This window comes from Castor canadensis, chromosome 14 (genome assembly GCF_047511655.1).
Source record: "Castor canadensis chromosome 14, mCasCan1.hap1v2, whole genome shotgun sequence".
Taxonomy (NCBI): Eukaryota; Metazoa; Chordata; class Mammalia; order Rodentia; family Castoridae; genus Castor; species Castor canadensis.
The window spans coordinates 7,413,493-7,434,431 of record NC_133399.1 but is presented as its reverse complement, the minus strand read 5'-3'; the positions used below and the strand labels follow the sequence as shown (position 1 = coordinate 7,434,431).

Below are 20,939 nucleotides of genomic sequence, written 5' to 3'. Positions count from 1 at the left end.
ATATCAGACCCCAAACTCTAAAGTTGGTAGGGGAAAGAGTAGGAAACCCCTTGGAAGCCATAGGTATAGGCAAGGACTTCCTCAATAGAACTTCAGCAGCTCTGCAACTAAGAGAAAGTATAGACAATAGGGACTTCATAAAACCTAAAGTCTTCTGCACAACAAAAGAAATGGTCTCTAAACTGAAGAGACCACACACAGAGTGAGAGAAAATATTTGCCAACTACACATCAAAGGACTGATAACCAGAATATATAAGGAACTCAAAAAACTAAACTCTCCCAAAATTAATGAACCAATAAAGAAATGGGCAAATGAACTAAACAAATTTCTCAAAAGAAGAAATTCAAATGGTTAAAAAACACATGAAAAAATGCTCACCATCTCTAGCCATAAAGAAAATGCAAATCAAAACCACACTAAGATTCTACCTCACCCCTATTAGAATAGCCATCATTAGAAACACCACTAACAGGAGTTGGCAAGGATGTGGGGAAAAAGGAACCCTCGTACACAGCTGGTGGGAATGCAAACTAATACAACCACTCTGGAAAATACTTTGGAGGCTTCTTAAAAATTTGAACATAAATCTGCCATATGATCCAGCAATCCCATTCCTGGGGATATACCTAAAGGAATGTGACACAGGTTACTCCAGAGACACTTGCACACCCATGTTTATTGCAGCACTATTCACAATAGCCAAGTTATGGAAACAGCCAAGATGCCCCACCACTGACGAATGGATTAAGAAAATGTGGTATTATACACAATGGAATTCTACTCAGCCATGAAGAAGAATGAGATCTTATCATTTGCAAGTAAATGGATGGCACTGGGGAGCATCATTCTAAGCAAGGTTAGCCAGGCTCAGAAGACCAATAATCATATGTTCTCTCCCATATGTGGACTTTAGATCTAGGGCAAATACAGCAATGTGATTGGACTTTGGTTACATGATAAGATGAGAGAACACAACGGAGGTATGAGGATAGATAAGAAACCCAAAAAGCATGATAATATTTGATGTCCTCAATGCAAAGAACAAATGCAGGAAACTTAAAGCTACAGAAGCCAATAGGAGAAGGGGATTAGGAACAGAGAAAAGGTCAGTTCAAGAAGAATCAACTTAGAATGCAACACATTTGTACATGGAGGCAATGCTAGGAATCTTCCTGTATAACTATCCTTATATCAACTAGCAAAAATGCTTTGCCCTTCTTATTATTGTTTATTCTCTCTCTTCAACAAAATTAGAGATAGGGGCAGAACAGTTTCTGCCTGGAAGTGAGGGGGTATGGGGAGAGAGGGAGGGGGTTGGAGTTTGGAGGAAGAGGGAGGGTGTGGGGAATAGTGGGGAGAAATGACTCAAATATTGTATGCACATATGAATAAATGAAAAAAAATAAAGTTAAATAAATAGAGGATTATATTACCTAAAAAAAGAAACCTCTTTGAACACTGACATTGTTATAAAAAATGAAAGGACTATAAAATAGGTACCATATGGAGGGCAGTTGGGAGAGGTGAGAATAAATGGAGGAGAGGAAGGTGAAGAAATATGGTTCATGGGCTTTGTATACCTATATGAAATAGAATGACAAAACCTGTTGCAATTGTTTTAAGTGGGGCAGAGAGGGTTTGAGTGTGGGAGATTTTAGGGGTAATCTAACCAATATACAATGACAGGCTATCCAGAAATGTCACAATGAATCCCCATGTACAATGAACATATGTTAATAAAAATGAAAACTTTGTCCAATATAGATCTACTTTATGCTCAGGGCTAATGTTGATCCTCATGATCAAAGCATAATTTACAGGGCTGCATTAACTAGAGCTAAGTCTTACAATTTGTGGTCCTAATGTATCCCGAATAAAAATCCATACTCTTTTGTATGGAAAACAATCTTCATGCATTTATTCTAAGTAGAGTTGTATCACATACATTTGTATAAAAAAGTAAATATGAGTGATTCCCTCATTATCAGAGAAAATGGGAAAATGCAAAGTACCAAATTGTTATTATTGCTCTCAGTTTTATTTCTAATTGTTAATGTGTGCATTTATCTATTAGTACCCAACAAACCTCCAAAAAGCATGTCACTTAATGTGATGCATTTATAATCAATGAAATAGTACATGGGGGATTTTTCTGAATTGAGTTGGTCCCTTACAAATCTGTCATCAACTGCTGTGGGCCAGCTGGAGAAGTTCTGCCAATGTTGGTTGGGATTTTTTACATGTTAGGGACTCAATTGACTATAGACAGATCTGGGGTAGTCTTGGCCAGGGCCCTGGCTTCTCCTTCACATGTCATCTCTTCCAGCTGACTAGATGGATTTCTCATGTGGCTCAGGTAGGATTTCAAAACAGTGCAGCAGAAGTGTCTCCAGAGGCCCAATGATGCATGGTATCAATCCCACAATATCCTATTGTCAAAACATTCTTAAAATCCTTAATTCACCTGAAGCCTTGGAGAACTACTACATCTCTACTCAGCAACTGAATGGTCTTCTTAGAGAAGACACTGAGGTCAAGGGACAATCACCTCTCAGCATACATGGGGAAATGGTTTCAGGAACTTCACATACATGAAAATCTGCCAGTATGGCAAGAACTCAACTACATTCACATAGTGAATAAGCACGCCAGTGTGTGTACCAATACAATTTTATTAAAAGGAAATTTTATGTACAAAAGTAAGCCCCAAATCTTATCAAAGGCTTTTTGTGCCTTTGATTCGACCCAGATCATTGAGATGATCAAGTGCTTTTTGTCTTTGCTTGTATTAATGTGCTGCATTACATCTATTGATTTTCGTATGTTGAACCACCCCTGCCTCTCTGGGATGAAGCCTACTTGGTCATGGTAAATGATCTTTCTGATATATTGTTGGATTTGATTTGTTATTATTTTATTGAGGATTTTTGCATCAATGTTCATTAAAGAAATTAGCCTGTAGTACTTTTTGGATGTTTCCTTGTCTAGTTTGGGATGAGTATAATGCTGGCTTCATAGAATGAGTTAGGCATGTTTCTTCACTTTTTGGTTCACGGAAAGGTTTAAGGAGTGGTGGTATAAGTTCTTATTTGAAGGTATGGTAGAATTCAGCATAGAATCCATCAGGTCCTGTACTTTTCTTTTTTGGGAGAGTCTACTGCTGCTTCAATTTCATTATATGTATCGATCTATTCAGGTGGTTAATATCCCCTCTATTCAGTTTTTCGTGGTCATACATAAATGGAAATTTGTCCAGTTCTTCAAGATTTTCCAATTTATTGGAATATATGTTCTTAAAGTAGTCTGTGATGATTCCCTGGATTTCCTTAGTGTTTGTTGTTATCTATCCTTGTTCAATTTTGAATTTGCTAATTTTGATCTTTCCCTTCTCATTTTAGTCAGAAATGAACTGGGGGTAGAAGGAAGATACCTCAATATTATAAAAGCTATATATTACAAACCTATAGCCAACAGAATATTTAATGAGGAAAAACTGAAAACATTTCCCCTAAAGTCAGGAACAAGGTACAGATACCCACTCTACCCACTCTTATTTAACATAGTCCTGAAATTCCTAGCCAGAAAAAAAGATGAAATAAAAGGATTACAAGTAGGTAAAGAAATAATCAAAGTACCTCTATTTGCAGATGACATGATCCTATATCTCAAAGACCCAAAAAACTATATCCCAAAACTCCTAGACACCATAAACAGTGTCAACAATGTAGCAGGATACAAAATCTACTTACAGAAATCAGTAGCCTTTCTATATAGGAACAGTGAACAAATTGAGAAAGAATATATATAGGAAAACAAATGCATTTACAATAGCCTCAAAAAAATCCTGACTACCTAGGAATAAACCTAACAAAGGATGTAAATGACCTCTAAAAGAAGAACTATAAACAACTGAAGAAAGAGATCAAGAAGACTACAGAAGATGGAAAGATCTCCTATGTTTATGGTTTGGCAGATTAAACACAGTAAAACTTGCTATACTACCAAAAGCCTTCTACATATTCAACATAATTGCCATCGAAATCCCAATGACATTCATCACAGAAAAATCTACACTGAAGTCCATTTGGAAACACAAGAGACAGAGAATATGTAAGGCAATACTCAGCAAAAAGAGCAATGGTGTGGGTATCACAATACCTACACAAAAGTTTGTAGTACACTTCAAACTATACTACAGAGGCATAGAAATAAAAACAGTATGGTAGTGGCACAAAAACAGATATGAAGACCAGTAAACAGAATAGAGGACTCAGATATGAATCTACACAACTATGTTCTCCTTATTTTTGATAAAGTTGCCAAAAACATACAATGGAGAAAAGACAGTTTCTTCAACAAATGTTGCTGGGAAAAATGGCTTTCTGCTTGCAGAAAACTGAAACTAGGTCCATACCTGTCACCTTGAACTAGTATCAACTCAAAGTGGATTAAGGACCTTAATATTAGAGCTGAAAGCTTGCAATTAGTACATTAAAGAGCAAGGAATACCCTGGAAACAATAGGTATAGGCAATGACTTCCTCTGTAGAACTCCACCAGCTCAGCAACTAAGAGAAACTGATGCACAGATGTGATTACATGAAATTAAAAAGCTTCTGGACAACAAAATAAATAGTAGTAAATTGAAGTGCCCAACCACAGAATGTGAGAAAATACTTGCTAGCTATACATCAGGCAAAGGACTGATATATACAGGGAGCTCAAAAAACTAAACTCAACAAACATTGAGGAACCAATGAAGAATTGGTCAACTGAACTAAACAGAATTTTTCAAAGGAAGAAGTTCAAATGGCCAAAAAGCACATGAAAAAATGCTCACCATTCCTGGCTATAAAGATAATGTAAATCAAAACCACACTAAGATTCCACCTTATCCCTGTTAGAATAGCTAGCATCAAAAACAACACTAAAACAGGTGTTGGCTAGGATACGGGGGAAAAGGAACCTTCATACACTGCTGGTGGGAATGTAAACTAGTACAAACACTTTGCAAAATAATATGGAGGCTTCTCAAAAAATTAAACATAGTTCTGCCATATGATCCAGCAATACCACTCCTAGGGATACCTGAAGGAACGCAACTCAGGTTATTACAAAGGCACCTGCACACCCATGTTTATTGTAGCACTATTCACAATAGCCAAGCTATAGAAACAGCCAAGCTGCCCTGCTACCAATGAATGGATTAAGGAAATGTGGTATTTACACAAAGTGGAATTTTACTAAACCACAAAGAAGAATGAAATGTTGTCATTTGCAAGTAAATGGATGGAACTGGAGAACATAATTTTAAGTGGAGTTAGCCAGGCACAGAAGGCCAAAATTCACATGTTCTCCCTCATATTCAGTTTATAGACCTAAAACAAATGCAGTAATTTTATTGAACATGGGTCACACACTAAGGATAGAATGTGCATGGGAGGAATAGGGAAAGGGAAGGAAACCTAAAACTTGAATGTGGTTGATATGTTTAATGCAGAGGAGCGAATAAAGCATTCTGAAACTGGCAGAGGCTACTATGGGAAGAGGACCAGGAAGTAGTGAGGAGGTATTGCAGAGATGAACCAATGTAGGTTTCAATACACAAGTACATGGAAGCAATGCCACGAACCTCTCTGTATAGCCATGTTTACCTCAAACTAGCAAAAATGCTATGTTTTTCTTATTATCGCCTATATTTTCTCTTCAACAAAATCAGAAAAGAAGAGGGTGGAATAGGTTCTGCATGGAAGTTGGGGGGGTAGGTGGTCCAAGCAATGTATACACATGTAAGTAAATGTAAAAATAATAAAATAAAAGAAAAAAAAAGTAAGCCACGAATGGGATGTCTCCCACATTCCTTGGTGATTCAACTCCACCGTTATTCACTACGTTTTCAGGACCCTTCACCCTAAGATATACCACAAGCCACAAATACAGATGTCTATTACATAAAATGAAGTATTTACATAATATGCATATAACCAACACTAATCTTCCCTTGTACTAACTTATTTATTTATTTCATTTCATCATTCTTCAAAGTCATCAAGACATGGAATCCACCTACATGTTGGTCACTGGATGAATGGTTTCTGTGGTGCATCTAACAGTGGGTTAGGATTCAGCCATGAACCTAATAACAACTCTGTTGTCATTTGGGACAATAGAGATATAACTGGAAGTCATTGTGACACATGAAAAGAAGAGAAAGACAAATGCCACAGATCTCATTCACATCTAGAATCTAAAAATGTTGACTTCTTATAGGACTAGAGTGATGGTTATGAGGGACTGAGAGTGGTTGTGGAAGGCTGTTGGAGATCTTGGTCCCTCAACCAAAAATGACAGTTTTGTGTGAGGAGTAAGATCAAGAGATCTACTGTAAATATGGAGACTGTAGCTACCTATGTCTTGTATTCTTCATAAGAATTCACATCAGGAGTAGATATTAAGCATTGTCATTATTGAAATGCTAATGTGAGGTAGTGAACATGTTAATGAGATAACTTAGTTATTTCACAATGTATTTGAACTTCAAAACATTAGGCTACAAAGCACAAATAGAAATTTATCTGTTAAAGAAAAAATGAGTTGTCCACAAACTCAGACAGGCAAACTCAATATCAACTGACCATATCACAAATGAAAAATTTGTGAGTCAACCTAGATGTGCAAAATTATAATCTGCATTTGAACAAGATCCCCAGGGCTCCACAGTCACATGGAAGGAGGAGAGGTTCTGAACTGCAGTAGAGCTTCTCAGAGTCTTCATTGGTGATATTCGTGCTAGATGACGCTTTCTGGTGAACTGTGCTGTGCATCTTAGAATGCTGAGCAGCTTCTTTGGTGTCAACCCGTTAGCAACAGCACCAACTCCCCAGTTGCAGCATCTAGAGTTGTCTGCTGACATTGCTAGGTGTCTGCTGGCTGCCTGTCCTCCTGTACTGGAGGACCACTGACCTTGAGTATGGCAATAGGAACATGTTGATAGATTTCCAAGAAAAGCTCTTCCTTACTTAGTTCATAACTGTTGGCAGATCACTGAGCCTGAGACTCAGTTCTCCAAATGAAAAAATGAATACTGAATGGTACTGACATTTAACATATGTATGGAAATGAAAATATTTAATTCTTGAAAGTTTCTGAGTTAATTTTATAGTGGATAAAAAAATTTAAATATAACCCTTAAGAATCAAATGTTTAAGACATTAAAATATAATTGACAATTATAATGATGTGTTGTCATCCAAATCTCCTCCATGTTTTGCAAATTGAGCTAAAAAGACAGGGTTCTTTTAATGATTCATGATTACATTACAAATGAACAAAGATATCCCTCTTGATGAAGTGAGAAAAGTAATTTCATGAGTTATTAAGGGCTGTGTTCTCACTACAAATCAGGCAAATTCAGGAGACTCAGATTTTGGAAAGAAGTGGAACTTACAACTGGGCAAAAGTGCTGAAGAGACTGGACCAACAAGTCAGAAGAAGTTGGGCAATGGAGTGAAAACAACTGGATTCACCTGATTTCTAATCTTGTCTCTTGAGAACGTAGGTTGAGCAGAAAACTTTCCTTTCTGCTCAGACCAATAGCCCTCAGGGAAATCAATGAATCAGAGGCTGAAGTAACGAGGAGATGTGATTAATGAGTACATAGGGGGGTATAAATTCATCCTCTGCTGTTGTTCCTCAGAGGGTACACTCCTGAAGTAGATAGGGCCTGGTGGTTCCTTTAGGTGTCTATGTCTGGGTAGGGCACAATGCATCACTTCCTCCTGCCATCTGTCTATACCATATTTCAATATCCATCATAACCATTCAAGGAGGAATCAAGACTTCCAGACCCAGACTTTATTTTCATAGACCCATTTAGTTGAGTCTGAGATCCTGGTATGTACTATGGGAAAGGGTCATCAAGAGTGGAACCTGACAAAATTTACACTGTGTCACCTAAGTACCAAGCCAGCCTAGCCCAGAGCTGAGAGATAACTGTATGTGTTTGTTTACTTCTGTAATTAATTGGTAATTTACTCAACATTATATATAGATATGCACCTTTTAAATCTTGATGATTATCTGAAGGGAATGGAAGCCTAATTTGATGAGACTGAATGAAGAAGGGATAGTATAAGATATTTCTTATAAAATTCATGTGTCCAAGCATGTTTGCAATTAGGGAGGTGGAAAAATTGCACGTACGTTTTCAAGGATGTGCAGTGAAGGGAGGACATTTTTCCTTACTTTTTAATTTAGTAGGGTGTTTGAGTCTGCTTTCCTGTTTCTACAAAGACCAGATTAGTGAGAGATACATTTCACAGTGTCTTCTCTCATGCTGGGGATTGACAAGCACAAAATAGTCTTTATTTGATAGGTAAAGTGGAAAACTCAAGAGATTTATCTTGCAATTCTTCCATTGTTGTTGAGGCTAAATATATTTTTGCATTTGTTAGACCATATCTTTCTCTGTGCATTCCACAATATTACTATGATTTCTTTGCTTTTATGGGAATTGGGGGCATTTAAATTTTTATTTCATTTTTCAAAGGAAGAATGGGAAGATTTAATTCTCTCTGCATTACTAGTAACAATCAATTCCTTGTATTCCTTTACCATCTCATTTAATATTTATTTTTATTTATACATTGCCTTTCATTATGATCTTTTGTAGATTTTTAATTTTTTATTTCATTAGGATATATTCATTATACATGGGGGGATTCATAGCACCATTTCCAGTTAGATTTAAACTGAACATTAGTTACATCAACTCCACTGTCTGTCTCCTGCCAACCCCCTCCCTGGCCTACTTACAGCAATTGCAAGAGGTTTCTTTGTTCTGTTTCATTTAGGTATAAGAAGTCCATTCACTGTATAACATCACCTTAATCTCCATTCCCCCTCTCCCTCCCACTAGTCCCCCCCAAAAACACACTGTGTCTATTTTCAGTCCTGTATTTCATTATTAATATTTGAGGTGATGTTCAAAGGGGTTTCTCAATATATGCCCACTGTGGGTATAATTTACTTTGGTCCACTTAACCTCCTTTTCATAAATAGCCCTAATCACCTGCGATCTGGGGAACATATGCTTTTGCCTTAAACCAGCAATCACCAACCTTCTTTTGAAAGGTAATTTGTATACATAGAATCTTCACCATATTTAAAGAGATGTCCTTTCTCTGTGATGAGTATAAATGATTGGCACCATAGCATTACTGTAAGGAAGGGATGACTGAGATGATTCTTTTAGTGCCCTACATCACAGGTGTGGGAAGAACTCATAAAAGAGGCTCCCAGAATATTTTAATCATAGTTGACAGTTATTTTCAATATTTTTGCCATTGTGTCTGGTATCAAAAGCACATTTGATTCCAGTTATATTTATGTAGGATTAAATAAATTTGGGTAGTTTTTCCTCTCACGGTGCTTATAAATATATCATTTTGTTATTTTCTTGATTGCTATCTTGAATTACAGACTCATATAAATGGTATCAATTTATTGTTATTTTAGAACCATCTGTTGAAAATATATTTTAGATCTTAATTCAATGTCATTCATTACAGTTAATTTGAATATATTTAATTATCTTATCATCTTGTTTATTGTACAAACCTAAATTTCTTAATGTTTTGACATTTCCAATTTTTTTCAGTTTGGAGAAAACAAAAATGAACAGTTAAAATGTCTGATCAATTTATTTTATATTACAATAAGTAAGTTAGAAAATAAATAAATTGACATGGCCTAGCCACCAGAAGGAAGAATCCTATGAAGTAAATGCATAGATTTTCAGAACAAGCACATAATTTTACTCGGATTATTATAGAATGAGCAATACTCAGAGCTAGAGTCCTGGAGTTTCTCTATTTCAGGCTTAGAATCACCTCTTAATCCAGTGTTGATTCTACTTTGCAAGTATTTTGTTCAAGATATTAGCATACATGTCCACCAGGGACACTGGAATGTAATTTTCTAAGAGTTCCTGTCTAACCAATTGTAACTTTTACAATAAATACATTTCAATCCTGGACAAAGAAGGAAACAATGAGGGATATACCCTGATCCACATAATGTCTTTGAAATCAAAGAACTGCAAGATTACATGTACATGAGATATCAGATGTAGTCAAAATTACAGGCACACAGGATAGAGTGGTGGAGTCAGGAGTGGAAAAAGGAAAATGTGGAGTTATTTGCTAATGGGTGTAAAGACACTATTGTGTATGCTGAAAAATCTCTGGACACATTCTTTACAATACTGTTTTTAATTTCAAAATTTACTAGAAGAATGCATCTCAGATTACGTGTGCTTACCCCAGAAAAAAACAATAGAACAAAAGATAAAACACAAGACATTCTGAGACATCAATTGTGATGATGGTATAGTCAGGAATTATGAATGTATAAATCAACAGATTTCACACATTACATCTGTGCAGTTATCTGTTTATAGATTATTCCCTAATGAGTCATATTAAAGTACAGAAGCATAGGACTCTGCATCTTGACAATCTTCCCGTGTCTGCAGTAGCACATTCTGCCTACACATTCTCAGACAGGATCTCTCCCTCATCTCCTTCTTGCTGAGTACCATCATTGCTTTGTTCTGAACTTTGTATCTGAAACAGCTCCATCCTCAAGGCCCTTACACTGCTCATGCTTTGGGTCAAGCACAAATTTCTTTAATAACTTTGTGCTTCCAGCCTTGTTATTTACCTGTCTTACCTAAACCCCATAAAAAGCACATCCATTCACTTTCTTTGTACTTGCTTAATTTTTCTTCCTTACAATTAGGGCCATCTGATATTTGCTTAATCTTTTTCTTTTGCTTTCAAAGGACATAAAAAGTCTACAAATTTATGTGATCAATGTGATATTTTAATAAATATATACATTGTATTTATAATCTACATATATTCTTCATCCTTAATTAGATTATAGGACTTTTCTTTCTCACCACTAAATTGCTTGCCTAGACAGTGGCAGAAACATGACTAGAACTCAATTTACATTCCTCTAGTGCATAAAAGACATTCTCATTAAAAGTGCAGAATAGTTTGGCCACAGTGACTCCTGCCTATAATTCTAACTACACAGAAGTCAGATATTAGGAAGATCAAGTTTCAAAGCCAACATGGGCAAATAGTTCATGAGACCCTAGCTCAAAAATACCCAGCACAGAAAAGGGCTTACTGGCAAAGTAGATCAAGTGTCTGCCTAGCAAGCATGAGGCCCTGAGTTCAAATCCCAATACCAGAAAAAAAACCCTGTACACTATTCAGTATATTGAGATAAAAATAGAGAAATGGAAGGGAATTTGCATTCAAGCACAGCAAATGGTACGTGTAAATCAAGTCCTAGTACCAAAATAACCATGTTATTTTTGTTTTCATAGGCACTTTCAGTACATGGAACCCAAAAATTATACCAAATTTTCAGTATTTCATCTTATAGGCTTTTTAGAAAATCCGAAACTGCAGCCACTCGTGTTTGGTCTGTTCCTGTCCATGTACCTGATCACTGTGCTTGGGAACTTGCTCATCATTGTGGTCACAATCTCAGATCCCCACCTGCACACACCCATGTACTTCTTCCTCTCCAACTTATCTTTTGTGGACATCTGCTTCACCTCCACCACCATCCCAAAGATGCTGTTGAACCTACAGACAAAGAGCAAGGCAATAACATATGAAGGCTGCATCACTCAGACTTACTTTTTCGCGTTTTTTGTAGGGTTGGACAACTTCCTCCTGGCTGTTATGGCCTATGACCGCTTTGTGGCCATCTGTCACCCCTTGCGCTACACTGTCATAATGAAGCCCCATCTCTGTGGGTTGTTGCTGTTGCTGTCCTGGATCACAAGTGCCCTGAATTCCTTGTTACACAGCCTCATGGTTGTGCGGTTGTCCTTCTGCACAGATGTGGAGGTTAGAGATTTCTTCTGTGAACTTAATCAGTTGGTTCACTTAGCCTGTTCGAACACTTTTCTTAATAATATGGTGATGGATTTTGCAGTTGCCTTGCTTGGTGGTGGTCCCCTGATTGGTATCCTTTACTCTTACTCCAAGATAGTTTCCTCCATTCATGCAATTTCATCAGCTCAGGGGAAGTACAAAGCATTTTCCACCTGTGCGTCTCACCTCTCAATTGTCTCCTTATTTTACTGTACTATTGTAGGCGTGTACCTCAGTTCTATTGTGACCCCAAACTCTCACTCAACAGCAATGGCCTCGGTGATGTACAGTGTGGTCACCCCCATGCTGAATCCCTTCATCTACAGTTTAAGGAACAAAGACATCAACAGGGCTCTGAAAACATTTCTTGAGAAAGAAATTACTAAGTCACTCAATATCCTGAGCATAAGGAATTGCTGTTTATTCTATGACTGATCCTAAGGGCAACAAATTGGTTTGATTTTTTAAATCAAATTTGGAAGTAGAGCTTGCTCCTATTTATTTGCTGATATGTCTAATCCCCCTTTAAGCTTTTTTCTCTCTCTGGCATTTAAAAAGCTCCCCTTTATTTGCTTCATAATTATTCATTTTGAAACTTGTATTAGAAATCTAAGAAATTCCCATTTATCTCTTTGTGCAATAAGAATTTTTGAATAACATTTCTTTCAAATGCTGTAGAAGAGATTGGTTTATTCTTTTCATTTCTATGAAACATATTCATGGTTTGCTCTCCACCTATGGGAATAAAAGTACACTTGATAACAAAGTCCAATTACATAAGTTTTTAGTAGAGGACATTATTGGGCCATTATTTTCATTTCTGGGAACATCAATCCTTCATGCATCACTATCTAACTTCTGTTCATGCAGATTTTAGCAAACTTGTGTTGTTATGGTTTTTCTTCTCATTGACAGAATTGTGTTTTCTTTTTCAGCATAGTTTCCACAGTATCATAACCAATGTCAAAAGATGATTATGTAATTCATGTCTCCAAATGAAGTCTATATACACCGACAATTTGGAAATAGTGAACAGGTTAATTGATTCCCATAAACAGAAATGAACTAAAATATGATGGGACCAATGTCCATTTTTCAATTTTGTATTTCTTCTCAATATATTTGTTTATCACATTGTAAATATAGTCATTGAATTACAGAAGTTCAGTGTCATGTGTAAAGAGGTTTATTCCTTAACAATAGAATGGCATATTTTATATTTTACTGTTAAATTGAATTATTACTGTTGAATCTGACTAATGTTTTTCTGCTTGAAAGCTTTTAGTGTTACCAATAAAATGAACCCTTCCATTGTTCAAAATTAAAACTCCTGTCCATTATTAATTTTCACATAACCACTAGACAGGTGAGGGAATAACAACACCAATATCATTCTTTGTGCTTAGAAATAATTTCAATTTTTATAATGAAAGTGTAATTCATTGTACAGCTTCAAATCTTATGCAGTCATGTGATTTTATATCATAAGATTTTCTGCACAGCTATCAATATTCCTATATCTGGAAAGTGATCTCCATGTAATTACTTTAGATAGAGTTCTATCAAAGAAACTTGTGTAAAAAGAGTATATTTGAGTGATTCCCTTATTATCAGAGACAATGACAGAAATACAAAGTACCAAATTAATATGATTTCCCTCAGTTATATTTGTATTGCTTAATGTGTCAGCTGTTGATGCCCCAAAAGCATCTTAAAAGCACATCCTGAAATGTAATGCCTCTATTATCAGTGTAATGGTACCTTGGGGATTTTTATGAGATCATTTCATGGCTGGAATGTTGGCTTCACAAGCTGGAGGTTCCATTTGGCAACAAGCAGCTGTGTTTGTCCCATAGCTTCTTCAAGGTGTCTGTGGAGTATTGGAAGCAGTCATATTTTTCATAAGAAAAGTACTGCTGGATACTTTGCTGAGAGTCCTTTGCTCAAGGCAGTTTAGGTACAGGAAAGACTCTTGCAGCTGTTAATTATGGACTCAAATTTTCCCAGCTCCCAACATCCTAGCTTGTTTATAGAAACAAACTCTAAAGGGATGATTATAGCAAAGACTTGTCATTAACATTAGGAGTGCTTTAACAGTATTTAACAGTAGTCTGACAATGCATAGCTCCTGCTCCAGTCCCCAGGGAGAGGGTCATCCCTAATCTGTCTCACTGGAGCCGTGTACTTAAAGGGAACATTGGGAGGTCAGTATATTCCTGTCCCTTTTTCACTTCCTTCCCATGGCTTGAACAGTGTTCCTCCACTGTGTGCACTCCATCACTCCTGATGTGCAATCTCTCCAGGGGAACAAAACAATGGAAACAAATAATCATGGTCTGTAACCTCCAAAATGGCAAGCCAAACTAAAGCTCTTTCTTTATAAGTTGGTTGTATCAGGTATTCTTTACATTAATGAGAAACTGACTAACACCGTCTGTTTCAACTAACAAAGAGATCAACAGTAGGGTAGGTGAGACTCACAAGTGGGAAAGACTTTAGATTGTCCCCAGCTGATGAGATATTCTGGATAAAGGATGTAATCTTAGAATAATATAAGGCAATCACAGGCATGTGAGAAACAATTTGAAAAATGGTTACAGAATACAAGACAGTATATCGATGTGGGAGTCTGAAGAGGTAAGACTACAAAAAGTGTGGAGTTTTCATGCTTATGTCAAGGGGAAGAGGTCCAAGACATTGACTTGTGAAAATTCCACATGTTAAGATAGTATCTCCATCCATACTACTGTCTCCCTCAGCCTGTCCACAGCATACAGGGTCAACTTTTATTCATTGGACTATAAAAACAGAAGTGGTAGGGATGGATCATGGGTTGTTGTATTTTTATTTTTTTCAGAAAGCTCCATACAGATTTCCACAGTGACCAGACTAATATACATTTCCACCGGCAGTGAATAATAAGAGTTCATTTTCCCCAGGCACCTCAACGGCATTTGTTGTTATTTGTTTTCCTTATCATAACCTTCATCTAGGCAGTTTTGTATTTTATGATGGTGAATAATGTTGAACATTTATACATTTATTTCCATTTGTACTTCATTTGAAGACTGTTCAGTTTACTTATTAATTGAATTATTTGTTACTTTGTTGTTTAAGGTTTTTAGTTCCTTATATATTCTGGATATTTATCCCTTGTCTGATGATTATCTGGCAAAATTTTGTCCCATTTTGTACTTGTCTCTTCACACTGATTACTGTTTTCTTTATGAAACAAAAGCTTTTTAATATAATGAGTTACATTTTGTCAATTCTTCCTTTATTTTTGGAGAAATTGGGATTTTATTCAGAAACTCCTTGCCTGTGCCTATAGCTTAAAGTGCCTCTCCTATGATTTCTTATAGTACATTTCAAGTTTTAGGTTTTAAATTATGGCCTTTAATTCATTTTGAATTGATTTTTTTGCAGTGGGAGAGTTAGAAGTATCTTTTCCATCTTCTACATGTGGATACCCAATTTTCCCAGCAATGCTTAAAAAGCCATTTTTTTCCAATTATCAAAAGTCCAGTGGAAGTACTTGCTTGGGATTATTTACAGATGTTCTATTTCACTGATCTACTGTTTTGTGCCAGTATCTTGCTTGTCTTTGTTTTTATGATGGTAGTATAGTTTGAAGCAAACTTCAGAATTGCTTTGGCTATCTGGAGTCTTTTGTGTTTCCATATGAATGATAATTCTTTTTCAATTTCTGAGTAGACTGTCATTGGAATTTTGATGAGGATTACATTGAATTTTATAATGCATTTGATAGTATTGTTATTTTAATAATATTTATTCTGACAATCTAAGAACACTGGAGGTCAGCTCCTTATACCTTCCAATATCCTGCACAATTTTTTATAGTTTTTTATGGTGGAGGCCTTCAACATCTTTGGTTAAGTTTATCCCTAGATATTTTTGAGGCTATTGCAGATGAGTGGTATTGCTCTTTTGACATTTTTTTCCATGTATTAACTGTGGGTGTAGAGAAAAGTTACTGTTTTACATAGGCTGATTTTTTATGCTGCTATTTTGATAAAAGTGTATGTCAGATCTAAGAGTCATCTATTGGAGGCTTTTGGGTATTTTATGTAGATGGCCATATCATCTGCAGGCAAGGATAGTATGACTTCAGATGGGTGACCTATCTTTAGTTTTATGAACAACCTCTAGATGTTCTTCATAATGGCTACCTTAACTAACATTCTACCAACATCTTATTAGATATATTCCATTTTTTCGGTATATAAAGGTGATACTCAGAGCCTCATGCTTACTATGCAGGTCCTCTACCTCTTGATCCACTCTGCAAGACCTTAGAGAACTAGTTCCTCAATATCAGCAGCATTTCTGGCAGTGATAGGGATCAATACTAGGACCTGTGCAAACTCTACCACTCATCAACAACCCTGGTCCATCAGCATATTTTCAATTCAAGTTTTTCTAGCTTTTCCTATTTTTAGACAGATAATTTCACAATTCATGATCCAAGATGCCACAGGGATGTCTAAAAGAACATTTAGTAGCAAAAGTAGTCACATTGTATTTGTTTCTCTGATAGTCACATACAAAGCATGTATTAGACCCCAAAATTATATCACTATTTTAGAAATCCTTCTTCTGGGATTTTATGAAAAAACAGAACTACAACCCCTCTTATATGGACTTTCCTTCAACATGTACCTGGTCACTGTGATTGGGAACCTGGTCATCATCCTGACCACAATCTCAGATTCCCACCTGCACTCACCCATGTACTTCTTTCTCTCTATCCTGTCCTTTGTGGACATATGTTTCACATCTGCTACGGTCCCAAAGATGCTGGTGAACATCCATACTCATAATAGAGTCATCATATATGCAGGCTGCATCACACAGATTTATTTTGTTGCATTATTTGTGTGGTTGGAAAATTTTCTTCTGGCTGTGATGGCCTGTAATTGCTTTGTGGCTATCTGTCAGCCTCTGCAAGAAATAGTCATCATGAATCCCAGCTATGTGGGTTTCTGTTGCTGGTGTCCTGAATCATGAGTGCCCAGAATTCCCTGTTGCAATGCTTCATGTTGTTGTGGCTGTCCATCTGCAGAGATGTGGAAATCCCACATTCTTCCTGTGAGCCTAAGCAGGTGGTTCACCTTGCCTGTTTTGACACTCTTCTTAATAATATGATGATGAATTTTGGAGCTTGGTTCCTAGGTGGGGGTCACCTCACAAGCAGCCTTTATTCTTACTCTAAGATAGTTCCCTCTATATTAAAATTTCATCAACTCAGAGCAAGTACAAAGCATTTTCCACCGGTGTGTCTCACCTCTCGTTGTCTTTTTATTCTATTCTGTGGTACTAGGAGTGTACCCAAACTCTGCTGTGACCCAAAAAGTACACTCAACTATAAGAGCCTTAGTGATTTATTGTGGTCACCCCCATGCTAAACCCATTCATCTACAGTCTGAGTAACAAAAACATCAAGAAAGCTCTGACAATACTCTTCAAGAGAGAAAAAATAAAAGCAGCCATTTCCTTCCAACTAAAAAAACACAGTTGATTTTAAGACTATATTTCTCACAGCAAGAAATTACAATATTTTGATTAGATATAAGAGCAGTACTTCCTCCTATATGTTTCCTGGAATGTCTATTTTTTGTTTTGGCTCTGCATAATATTTATTCATCCCACATTGATAAGCTTCCTCCTCTCTGCATAAATAACTTCCTTTTTTCATTGTCATTTTTCTTCAAAATTATTAACTTGTGTTGGAAATACAAGAAGCACACATATATCTATTGTGACAAAATTTCTTAATAATTTCTTACAAATGCTATACAACAGACAACATAATTTTGTTCTTTTATGGCTGATAAAACTTCATTGTATATATAAATATATAGGGTATATATGTATATATGTTGATATATGTGTTTTATATGTGAATGCATATATATGTGTATCTATGTGTATGTCAATAGCTATGTCACTTTGGTTTACATATCCTTTATTACTAAGGATATTGAACATATCTTAGTATATTTATTAGCCATTTGTACTCTTGTCTGTTCAATCCACAAATAGGAGACAATTTGACATTCTATTCTCATCCCTTTCATTTCTTTCTCTTTTCTTATTGCTATAAGAATTCAAGCATTGTATTTAATAAAAGGGGAAATGTGGACATGCTTCACTTCTTCCTGATATTGTGATATATGATTTCCACATTTAGTATGATGTTAGCTATAGGTTTGTAATATACAGCCTTTATTGCACTGAGATAAATTCCTGTATTCCTAGATTTTTTCCAGGGCTTTCATCGTGCAGGGATGTTGAATTTTATCAACACCATCTTCTACATTTTTGAGATGATCATGTGATATTTGTCACTGATTCTATATAATTGCTGTGATAAATTTGTTGATATGTGTATGTTGTACCATCCATGCATCCCTGAATGAAACCAGCTTGACCATGATATATGATACTTTCAATGTTTTCAATTTCAGTTTGCAAGTATTTTACTGGGAAATTTTGTGTCAGTGATCATCAGGGAAATTAATCTATAGTTTCCTTTTCATATGTGTGTAATTAGGGTAGTGCTGACTTTGAAGAATTAGTTTGTAAACATTCTTTCACTTGATATTCTATGAATAGGTTGAGGTGTCGTGGTATTAATTATTCTTAAAGTCTAGAAAATTCAGTCCTGGGATTTCTTTAATTGAGGAATATTACTGCTTCAATCTGTTTATCATTATAGATCTACTGAAGTTTTTATATACTCTTAGTTCAATTTTATCCACTTCTTCAAGATTTGCCATTGTACTGGAATGCATATTTTCAAAATATTCCTAATTATTCTCAGAATTTCATTGGTATTTTTGTAATATTCTACCTTTCTTCACTAGTTGTATTCAATTGGATTTTCTCTCTCCTTTTGTTAGTTTGACTAAGGGTTGGTTAATATTGTTTTTCTTTTCAAAGAACCATCTCCCTGTTTTGATGATTCTTTGCATTGTTCTTTTAGTCTGCATTGCATATATTTCTGCTCTGGTCTCTATTATTTCTTTCCATGTACTGATTTTGTAATTAGATTGTTCTTGTTATTCTAATACCTTGATGTATATCATGAGGCTATATGTGTGCAATCTTTCTGATTTTTTAAAAATGTTGGCATGCATAGCTACATTTGACATTGCTGTTTTCCAAAGGTTTTTGCAAGTTGAGTTTTCATTTTATTGTGGGAATGTTTTGCATTTCTGCCCAGATTTCTTAAAAGACACACAAGCCATTTTAAAGTGTGTTGTTTAATCTCCATATGTTTGTACATCTTCTACAGTTTTACTTACTATAAATTTCTAGTTTTTTTCCATTATTATCTGTTAATATACAGGGAGACATTTTATGTATTTTTGCTTTTGAGAATCTTTTTGTGGCCAAAAATGTGATCTACTTTTGGAGAAACTCATGTGGGCTTTTAAGAAGAGTGCATATTCTTTAGTTGTTGGGTGGAACACATTGTAGACATTGTTAAGTCCATTTGATGTGTGTTGCAGTGTAACTCTAAGTTACCTTGTTGATATTTTTGTCTGAGGAGATTAAAAGAAAAAACATAACTTTTGTTGTCTATAGGAAATAACTGTCATAGCAAAGATACCTATATCCTAAAAGCAACAGATGAAAATGGCTCAGAGTATATCTCAAGTGGTAGATTGTCTGTCTTGCAAGCACAAGGACTTGAGTTTAAACCCAAAATAAAGGGAAAGAACAGGTGGAAAATGATATTCAAAGCAAGTGAAAGTGAAAATAAGCAGAAAAGCTATCTTCATATTTTATTTCCCAATATTACTCAAAAGAAGGTCACTACATGTTAAGAAAGGAAACACAACATAAAGAAATTATAACTGCACCATTAAGTATGATGTTGGCTGTAGGTTTGTCATATGTCTTTTCTTCAACAAAATTAGAGATAAGGGCAGAACAGGTTCTGCCTGGAAGTGAGGGAGGAAGTGGGGGAAAGGGTGAGGGAGGGAGGCAGGGCGGAGAATGACTCCTGACACATTCATCTTCAGTAGCCAGTTGATATGTGAGAGGACGGACTGAGACTGAAGAATGCACAGATAACAAAATTTGACACTGTAGGCAAATGAAAGCCACTTTAGACAAAAGAGAGAATGATCATGGTAATGTTCCAAAAACTTTATTCACAAAGACAGGCATTGCATGGGTTTGGCATACATACCATGATTTTTCAACTTCTGCTCTTATCACTAACCCAATCAGTCTCCTAATTGTTTTCAGAACCCCCCAGATACTAAAAATCATGGATGGATAACCAACTCCCTTATGCAAAATGTGGTTGTATTTCACACAGCTGGTACTCTTTCTACTCTATACTTTAAATTATATCTGAACATCACTGATATAAAAAAATTTTAAATATATTTGATCCAAGGTCAGCTGAACCTTGGAAAAAATCAATGGTATGGGTAGCTTACTTATATAGTTTTATTCACAGTTATAGAAATTCTCTTCCAGGAGGCCAACTTTCTCCCAACCAAAGCAAATATTCCTTCTGTGCCCCTTGCCTCCAGCAAGGCTTAGAAGAAACTCATCTTCATTCCTTCCAGATACTTCATAGATACATTTTCGTTAAGTCTAGTCAGTATTTGACAGACCAGAGAAATTTCACATCCCTTGTACCTGATGCACTTTCTTTTTGATATAATCAATGGTGATGGGATTTTATGGGACAAGACAGAAGAGCTCCTCACAGGAGTAGCATCTGAAATGCAAGTAGACAAAAACCACACATGGGAGGGGGAATTGATGTAGGTAAGTTCCAACATAAGTGTCCTGAGTAGGATGGTTGAGGAGAAGTGAAGTTCCTGGAGGAAATTAGGGTTTGGAGCAGGGATGTCACAGTTGATTCCCAAGGATCTCTGCTGTGTCCTTTTAAATTCCAGGCAGGTTTCATGACACGAAGCCTTCACTTATG

At 36.1% G+C, this 20,939-nt stretch overlaps 1 protein-coding gene and 1 pseudogene across 1 annotated transcript; both read left to right on the top strand.

The window, feature by feature from the left end:
- The first annotated feature begins 11,416 nt into the window (after positions 1–11,416).
- On the top strand, positions 11,417–12,397 carry LOC109678344 (olfactory receptor 7A17-like). Its single transcript, XM_020153943.2, has one exon. It carries the CDS (start codon positions 11,417–11,419, stop codon positions 12,395–12,397), a length of 981 nt encoding a protein of 326 aa, XP_020009532.2.
- Positions 12,398–16,441: 4,044 nt separating this feature from the next.
- LOC109678343 (olfactory receptor 7A10-like) lies at positions 16,442–17,501 on the top strand (annotated as a pseudogene).
- The last annotated feature ends 3,438 nt before the right edge of the window (positions 17,502–20,939 follow it).

Excerpts from the sequence above, each read along its gene's own strand:
- LOC109678344 (XM_020153943.2), top strand. The coding sequence starts at position 11,417 with ATGGAACCCAAAAATTATACCAAATTTTCAGTATTTCATCTTATAGGC.